We start from the raw sequence: 10103 nt of genomic DNA, 5'->3' as shown, positions 1-10103 counted from the left end.
ACGCTATGGTACAACCTTCATCCGTGGGACATTTGCGATTCAGTATTATCTGCCTCATTTGCATGGCATTGACTACTAATTCATAGTTACCGCGCCGAACACTATTGCAAGCCCTTAGCAACCCTTCCACCTTGGTTGTGGTGTTCCATGCCTACCATTGTGTGTTATGCTGTAAACCTGATTTCTATTACGTTGCGATTTTATGACATTTTTATATTATTTCTTTATGTTACAGCTTCCGCACACATGCCCTGCGGTTCTGCTGTGCGTTACTGTGGACATGACATTAAATGTTGTTATTTACGTGTTGTGCATCTTTTCTTATGCCATTGGCTGTGTATTTCGCCATTGGCATATGTTAGCGTTGTGATACCTGGGTCTGGCCCTCTTCCATAGCTCCGATGTTCTGTTTGGGAAAATGTAAACCGTGTTTTTTGGTTTACATTTCCGTGGGCTTACGCTACGCCTGCACCACTTCATGAATCGCTATATGCCTTCATTTGCATGGTGCAACAGTGCACACGGGGTGATTTGCATACCTACTCCAGAGGCTGTGCAGATCTGGCGTACGACGGTAGTGCACGTGGAATTGGATCATACCTGAATCGCTCGGTGGCCATATTTGGCGTTATAACGCCTACGCTATGCGTGCGCCTGGCGCAAGCTTCATGAATCCCGGGGAACATCTTTAATGCTGTGCTTAATCTATTTATCAGGATAGACTGAAGGTCTCTAAAGATGGAGTCTTAAGACTTTCAGTAAGGCCAATGAAGAGCCCCGGTATGCAATGTTACATTACCAAATCTCACAGAAATATATGGTATAGATGAAGGAAGCAAAGCATATTAGTTTCACTTTGAACATACATACTTTTAATGTAATATGCACAATTCTCACTCACATATGGTGAAGATGAAGGAAGCAGATCATATCACTTTCAGTTTGAAAATATACATTTTATTGTAATAAGCAAATTACTTTACAAATGCATTCTTTTTGGTCTGTTATTAAACACAGATCTATGTACAGTGGTAGATTTTACTCCATTAACAAACTGGCTGGTGTCGCTATTACTGGCAGCAGGATTAGTCAATCTCCTCTGTTAAGTGCACAATATGGTTTCTATGGAAATATGAAAATTATGGAAATAATATTTTATTAAGGAGCCATTTTACACTCTGTGTTTGAAGAACAGCCTACAGGTGAGGCAGAATTTGTGTTTCTAATGATCAAATTATACTAAAATCTTCACACACCTCACAGAATATAAAATGTAACAAGGAAATGCATCTGAAGTGGAATTGTTTTGTTATTTAACTTATTTAAAACAGCTAGTTATATTGGCTCACAAACAAAATAAGGTGTAATCATGCTAGTGAATTAAATATGCAAATGCACAAACTCATTTCACCTGACTTTGTGTAAGGAACTTTGTTTCCAGTATTGTTTTTAATGAAAGCCTTATTAATCTGTTACTGGAACAAGTATATTCAAGTATTTTCAGCACAGCATACTATTACAAAATATTCCCAAAAATTGTGTGAAAGTTTAATCTTCTTTTGTAAGTGTATCTGTATGTGATACTTGCTGGTTATAACAATTTATTTGTCTCAAATCATTGATCATTATAAGTCACTGAAGTATTACAAGGGTGGAAACAGTAGCTAAACACACCACCAGAAGACTTACATGGTGGTATTTCTTTTTCAGTTCCACTGACAGGAACAATCAGTTGGTTCTTGGATGTTGTATTCAACAAAAGTTTTATTTCCTGCACAGTAGAGTGGCACTGTTACATTCTGTAAACCATTCTCTCGACAGCATTTGCAGAACTGTAAATGGCTGTTGACATTAAAGTTAAATATAGTGGCAGATGGACATTTTCCATCACAAGAAGCAATATTAACCTACAAGTAAAGAAATCAAAATATTAACACAATTATTTGCATGTTGTACTTCGAGTGCTAACAGTAGTAGTGAAGTCTGAATGCACATTATCCATCATTTTCTACACATTTATAATATTACTCAGAATCACTAAAATAAAATACAGTAAGCAAGTGGGTAGAGTAAAAAGATTAACTTAACTTTGCATTAACATGGATTTTGTCCTACAGTTGAAGGATTAAAAAATAAATGCTCAAAGACTTGTGATCAGGGCTGTGCTCTGCTGCAAAAGAACTACTCTAAATGTGGTCGTCATTAATTTATTGGTGAAGACCCCCAAAACATTGTTACTGTGTGATATGATAGAAGAACAACAAGAAAAGAAAATTCCAGCAATGTTACAAAAACAACTGTTTCATATAACTTCTTGACAGCAAAATTATGAAGGAAAATTGGTCATAACAAAGAAGTACATAACTGATCTATATGGTAAATCATGCAGAATTATGAAATAACACAGAACTGCTCTATATACTAAACTTATAAAGTGATGAAATAAGTGTGACCACGTTTCTTGTAGCCTGTGACCTATTCCTGGTCTTCAAAGTGAACTGAAGAAAAGCTTCTGAGTCATACGTGGCTGGATCACTGGAGGCATTATAAGGCAGCTACATCTTGCATCCACTTACACCTTGCCAGTTCCCACCTTTAGACTGCAGCTTCTTTTTCAAGAGGGCTAGTTTAGTCAAGCCAAGGGGTGACTTTCCAAATTTCCATCCAATTATCCAGTTCCTGTTTGAAGGAGGATGCTGTATCACACCTCTTAATTTGTAGTGGTAGTCTATGCGAGAGGTGGGGGAAGGCAATGAGTAATTAACCTCTGTCTCTCTCTCTCTCTCTCTCTCTCTCTCTCTCATTTATGTTGCATTTATTTACTGAGGAGGATTATGATTCCTGTCTCTGGTGTTTATGGGACTATTTGATTTGTGGAGATACAGGCCTAATGGCATAGGGTACCACCTGTCCCACTTTGCGAGGGACAGTCCCTCTTTGGGCAGTTGTGTCCTGCAAAACAATTGTAAAAATGGCAAATGTCCTGAGATTTTAGGACAAAATTATTTCCTATAGTTTATTTAATAGCTGCATAAAACAGTTATTATGTATCCGAAACAACCAAATGTTATAAGAAACAGAATAAGCAACTAAAATGTTACAAGAATAAGTTTTTATTTAGGCAAAAAAGTGAAGTTCTGTCCTTTGTACTGGACATGGGTATGGTTCAGCCTGCAAACTCTGATGTTTGTACCAAATAGTCCAACTTTGGGCATTTGAAAAGGTGGCAACCCTATAATAGAATTGAAGATAAAGCAAGGCAATACATCTCCCCACAGTAGTCTGCAAGATATTGAATAAACAGATAGTGCTTTCAATCGTTTCTGAAATCTGAGGATTTTTCAGTCAGTGATTTTCTTATTAGAACCGCTGGGATCTTTCTAATTTTTTGAAATGTCTGGTGAGGTACATCCCAGGGGGAGCATTATATTCAATAACTGGCCTAATCAATGCTGAATGTAATGGGACAAGGACTTCATTAGGCCTGAATGATATTCCATCAGCAAGTAGAAGGACTTTCTGACTACTGCTCTTACATGCTCAAAGGTGAAGAAAATATTAACCCAAGCTCCAAGGTCATTAACAACAGCCTCATTCTGGAATGTTTAGAGTGGGGTGCCTATGTTGTATGCTGGGGGAGAGGGTTGTCTACCAAATATGACAATATTGCATTTAATTTAAACACAATTTTATTACACTAAATATGTGTGAAGGTAGGTTCTTGCTGAAGTGTCATAGAGGGAATTGAAAATGACCCAGTTTACAGATGAATGTAAACTTAGTCAGAGGTCTTGGTTCATATTCTAAAGATCAGAAGAGTAAGTGCTGAACAAAAGAGGTCCCAGTAGTGACTCCTGTGGGATACCACTTGTCACCTTCATAATCTCTGATGAGGTACCTGCTATACACAGCATGCAGGTTCTGTCTTCCATCCAATTTGCTCTTCATCTTATAAAAAGGGTCTATTTGTATTTCATTATGTTAATCTAGGATGGTGTTAAATGCCTTGGCCAGGTCAAGGTACACTGTGTTGGTAGTATGACTACTGTGAACACCCTGGGTTACCCTTTCAAAGAACATAACCAGATTTATTTAGGCAGGATCTGCCTTTTCTATTATGTTCACCAGTCTATTGTAAAAGATCTGACCCATGGAGTTTTTGTTATTCTGTTCCTGCTTTGGATTCGATATGTTAATTACATTGGGATGTGTTGGCTGCACTCTGACTAAACAGGCACTATGGGGGCAGCAAAGGCTTTAGTCAGTATGCAAAAGCCTTGAAACAGTGAGTGCAGGCCATTGTTTGCAATGTTGTCCCGTGCTGACACATACTGGATCCCCTTGAAATGAGACCTACTATTAGCCAACTCTTAAAGCTGATTATCTATTATTTGTGTCTAGACATCATTTTTAGAGAAAAAAGGAAGAAAGGATTCTACTCAGAACTACAATCAATGTCTCTGCATTTGTGACATGCATGGAGAGTTCTGCTATGTGTCTACATATCCTTCAAGGTTTTGCATACCACGTCTTTCACTCCCACATGGACCTCCATCACACAGTAGTTACATTTGTTAGGTGAATGAGTCTTAAGGTTAGTTGAAATAGCAGAGATCTCGGCAGATGAAATACAACTCATATGAGAGGAGAATAAATGGCTGACTGTAGAATCACTGATCACTAAAACAGTTTTATTTGTGGAATAATAAAAGATTTGAGATCATTTCACTCTTGGTAACTGTTTGCTGAAAGTGTGCTTGAAGGTAATTGTGGTACTGTTTTTTTGCCTTGACAGTGATGTGGTGCTGGTTTTTTGCTGATACCTAGTCGTCATGGGTCTAGGAGGCTTTAGTTTTGCACAGCATTAGCATAAAAAGTCAAAGATGCTTCAGCATCAGCATAACACATTTTAGTGTGGTTTGATACAGAGTGTGGTGTTTGTATGTGTTGCTCAGAGTCCAAGTTTTTTTGTGACAGTGGGACCTCCATATTGCATCTCTCACAAACAGAATTTTTTGTGTTGAGTATGAGTTCATTATCTGTAAGCATAAGGCAGTTACAACACAGCCTGAGGATACTAAATGGTATGAGACGGGCAAGTGAAGGGAAACACACAGGTTGAGATTATGGTTAGCTCTGTCAGTCCTGGTGGTAATTATTTATTTAAATTTGCAAACTGGATATTTCAAGGTGAGCAGTATCCATTTTCAACATCTTGGTTTGCTAGATTATCCATAGACTTAAAATGGAGGGAACACCACCTTAGGTCTAGTTGGTGCTCAAGAATATCCTACACAAAATTCTCTTTAATTACGGCCAGAATTTTCACACATCTATACCAGTTAGGGCAGCACAATACAGAATGCAAAAAGCCACTTCCCAATTCAGAGAAAATTTTACAGTACTGCTAAATAAGGTAGGTAATATACTAATGGACTCCAAAAAGGTAACTGCTGCATGGTATGTATATAAAAGAGCCACACAGTATGAATAGCAGTGTTATAAGAGTGCTTTACTACGTATCATATTTCCTTACTCACCATCATCATCAACTCCCCGACTTTTTCCAATTTTCTACATGAGTTTGGGGTGTCATGTCAACTGTCACCATATCTCTCTCTCTCTCTTGATTCAAAACCACTCACTTATCTTCTTTGAAAATCATGCCTGATATCCTTCTCTTATGCAATCCATTCATCTCTTTGCTGGACATGCTCATTACCCCTTGCCTTTTTCCTGTCTGTCCCATATTCACTGTGTATCTTCTGCTTGCCGGCACGTGCCCAAATCTCCATTATCTGTTCTGTTCTGTTCTCTTTAACCTTCTTGCAATTGGAGTTTCTTGGGCATCATGTCCTCATTTCTTCCTCTGTCTAACAGTGTGCATCCTACAACCTGGCTTAGGCACTTCATCTCCATCACCTCTAGCTTCCTCAACTACTCTGCCTTTAATTCCCAGGTTTCTGTACCCTGCATTAGTATCACTGCTGTGTACACTATACTTTGCATCATTTTTGGCATTCTTCTGTCATACACTATACCTGACACTCTGAGTTATTTGGGGGCAGTACCTCTTATTCTAGCTTTGACCTCCTCATTCAGATTTCCCTTCTCTTCAACCACCCATCCCAGGTCCATGAAGCTGTTATCCTGTTCCAGTATTTTCCCTTCTGCCTCAATTCTCAGCTTCTTCAGATTTCCCCCATTTGCTGCCATTACAATTGTCTTATCTATAATCAATTTTATCCTTCAGTTTTGCATTCCATTCACCTATCCTTTGATAAAATTCCTGTTCAGAGTCTGTCTGTAATGCCGCATTGTCTGCATGCAACAACTTTTTGTTTGCATCATTTGGTCCTTGTACACATACTGCACTAATTCTATCATTTCAGGTATTTCAAACCATTACAGGATTGCCCAAATCATATTTTTTGGGACCATGTCATATCCTTTCCTCAAGTCAAATGTCCAGTTGTAGTCTTTCATCTGTAGCTTATTTTCAACAATATGACTCAGTGAAAACATTGGGCTAGTTGTGCTACATTCTTATCTGAATCCAAGCTGCTCATCTTCCATCTTATTTTCTATTCTCTGTGCATTCACTTATCCAGCTCCATCTCCAGAACTTTCAAATGTGCCAGGACTTTAATACCGCTATACTGCCCACAGTTATGAATGTTCCCTTTGTGTTCTTTGTACACTGACAGTGGAATGCTTATTCCCCAGTCGCCGGGGATACACCTTTCACTCCATTCTGCTAAGAGCACTTTCAGGAGTCATTTATCCCCTAACTTGTCCATTATCTTGACCTGCTGTGAACTCATCGGAAAATGCTGCTTTCCCTGACTTCATTTTCCTTAGTCTCGTTTTTACTTTCAGGCTGGATTCCTCTAATTCTTTCATTGTGTGTATGATTGGGGCAGTTACAGCTTCTGTGGGGTTCTGTGAATATAGCATTCCTTTGACATCTCAGGTCTTCACTATGTATAATTTACTTTCTCTAAGCCTTTTGGGTTTCTAATATAATAATGGGAATGAGCTCCATTTCAAAGTCAGGGTATGATTAAAATTCATGAAATTAGTATTGTTTCAGTCTTTGATGTTAGCCAAAAGTGCTCTTTGTAGCACCCGTTATGTGCCCAGAAGTGGCTTTTTCTGTAATTCATATGGAGTTACATGTATTTGTAGCATATCTAAGTACAACTGTAAATTATTTTTTATTAGACGTGTTGCACCTACTACTACTGGAACTTTCTGGATATCTTTCTTCTACGTTGCTCACATTTCTTTCTGCAACTCGTGGTATTTTATGTCTTTGTGTCTCTCTGTACATAAGAAACTGTAATCACTGATTGTAGCAATTTCAATGAGTATTGCTACATTTGTCTTGTTTTCTGGACTACTGTATCTGGTTGTCTGACATATTTTTTGAACTACTGGTAATGGGTGATCCCATGTGATATAAACTTCATCATTCTCTATGATACCTTGTGGTTCATGTTTTCAATGCTACTCATCTACATCAATATTGTAGTGTTTGCACAATACCCAATGCAGTAGTCATGTTGCTGTGTGTTTCAGTATACAGGTCCTCTGCCATGGGTGTATCACACCTAGCAACAAGATGGGCAAATATTTCAATCTCTTTTTCACAGAACCTGCATTTGCCTGGGTACTTACGTATTATCGCAACCAGATTTTCACGCTAATGCTGGTTGCTTCTGTTTTCCTTTAAAAAACGAAATTAACAGTATTCAAACTAAACAAAGTCTTTTCTATAATATTGTTAATTTGTAGTACTATTTAACCTTAAAATTGCTGAGAAAATAACATTTTAAAATAGCTTGTCCCTTTTTCTGAGATTAACTCATGTCAGTAATGCTGTGTGATGCGCATTCCTCAGCAAAATAACTGCTTTGAAAAGCTACTGAGTGTAATCGCTGATAACTCCCCCCCCCACACATACCAACAGAAAAACAATGAATGAGCCACGCATAGCTTTCCAGCTGTAAAACATGCAGAAATCCCTAAAGTACATCCAGACTTAGTCCCAATATGCCACCATCACAACACCAAAACAAACCAAACCACACCTGGTAACTCTTGCAAGTCCTTAATTCCTGCAAGTTTCTGTTACGGAGGTTAACCTACAAAATCACAAGTGAAAAATAAATAAGGTATCTCTGAAAAGCACCTAACATATGCATGATAACTGCCAAAGTCCTTTCCAATCAAATACACATGCAAACGCAGCCACTCCAAGTTTAATCCAATGCTCAACGTCTTTTCAGCACACCACCCACAAAACCTACAATTGTACCTCTTCATTATTTAAAAAAAAAAACACCACCAATATCCAGCACACTTTTTCACACTTCACCCTACCCCAATACAGTACATTACTTAAATGTGAACAACGTACGCCGTATCGCAAAATCTTAAAAACAGTTAAGTATTTGAAGCAGAATGGGGCTCGCTTAACTGATATGAGATACTGGCAGTAAAGGGGAAAGCTATTTTCAAACCTTATTTTTTCAGCCATTAAACCTTCCTTAAAACACAAAACATTAAAGAAAACATGTTTCTGAGCTTTTTAATACTTTCTTGGTGCTACTTGACACAACGAGAAGCAACCAGCATTACCACAAAAATCTGTTTGCGATAATACATAAGTACCTTTGCCTGTTTTTCTCATATGCCCAATGGACAATGTAAACCAAACATGTATACAATCCACTATCCAGGGCTAACAGTATTAACTTTTGCTTCATCTTTTGGTTTCACCTCATCTCTCTTTTACCAGTCCTGCTTCCAAAAATGATCAACATGAGGTTGTTCCAGGAGATGTCTATGTTTTCCATAATATTTATGCCTTCTCCACATTTCTTTCCTTATCATTTGATCCTTCTATTTATATTCTTTAGTTTGTTTTTGGCACATTCAGTGGCTGTCAGCTTTTCATCTACTGGTTTGATTTCCATTCCTACTTGACACCAAAATGCTTCTGCTAAACTAAGCAGGAAAGTCATCTTAGACTTCATCGCTTCATGCTTTAAAACTTTCACTATGTTTGGATCTGATGAGGTCAGCAGATATGTATGCAGTCTCATGACTGCAGATCCATACATGTAATCAATTTTGAGGAGGCCCATACCTCCTTCAGAATGAGAAATATATAATCTTGGTATACACACTGATTTTTATATGTCATTTGATAAACATGAAGCATTTTTCTTGTTAGTCTATCCAGCTGACCCAGTACCTTTTGGATTCAGTCAGTCACACTAAAACTGAAAGTTAGAAAAAGAAGATTGAATTGGTTTATAGCTTTTGGACTTTATTCCTAGATGTCAAAGCAGTTTTCAGTATTAGTTTTAGTCTTCTGAAATATTCCTTACTGAGCTTTATTTAGGTTTGTTCATGTTTTAATGTCGATATTTCATACCCCACCTACTCACATTCCTTTATATCACATTTCTGTCCAACACTGATATTTTCATGGTGCTGCAGCTTTCCTGCTTCAGACTTTTCTTTTGCTCACTTATCAAGACCAAATGACATTCTTGTATCATCTGAGAAAGTTTTGGCCACTTGCAGTTGTGCTTTCAACTCCTCATCTGATAAACTATACAGTTTTATGTCATTCACAAAGAGTAGATGAGAAGTCTTTACAAAAATTGTTTTCTTGGAGTCAAATTGTAACCATGAACTAATCTATTAAGTAAAAATCTCAAAAGGCTAAGGGCAGTATAAAACAGCAGCAGTGACAGAGAATCAACCTGGAATTTCCACCTTTGAATTTTTATATCTCGGACAAATATTTGCCCTTTGTCACAGCTTAACTGCAAAGTCGTTTGCCACGGTCTCAGACTTGCTGTAAAGTAATTGATCAATGTATGGTATATCTTATACATCTTTAAGTATTCCTTTATTCATGAATGTGAGATGCTATCAAATTCTTTTTTTTTGCAATCTCTACATGCATACTTAGATTCTTCCCCTTTTTAAAGTCCTCTATTATGGTTTTATTTAGCAACAAATGATCCTTTGTTCCATATGACTTTCTTTTGTTGTCCTTTTGTTCTATTGCCAAAACTGATTTT

General features: G+C 37.6%; 1 protein-coding gene across 1 annotated transcript in view; it reads right to left on the bottom strand.

Annotated features, from left to right (window-relative positions):
• Nucleotides 1-935: 935 nt before the first annotated feature.
• OTOGL (otogelin like) overlaps nucleotides 936-10103 on the bottom strand; it is a 3472886-nt gene continuing 3463718 nt past the window's right edge. Inside the window, exon 58 of the mRNA XM_044088067.1 lies at nucleotides 936-1907. Coding sequence (XP_043944002.1) covers nucleotides 1707-1907 — 201 coding nt within the window. The 3' untranslated portion in view covers nucleotides 936-1706. The remainder of the gene's footprint in view (nucleotides 1908-10103) is intronic.

Source organism: Protopterus annectens, chromosome 11.part0 (assembly GCF_019279795.1).
Source record: "Protopterus annectens isolate FY-2018-M chromosome 11.part0, PAN1.0, whole genome shotgun sequence".
NCBI lineage: Eukaryota > Metazoa > Chordata > Ceratodontiformes > Protopteridae > Protopterus > Protopterus annectens.
The sequence above is the reverse complement of the archived record's forward strand: the minus strand, read 5'-3'. Positions and strand labels throughout refer to the sequence as shown.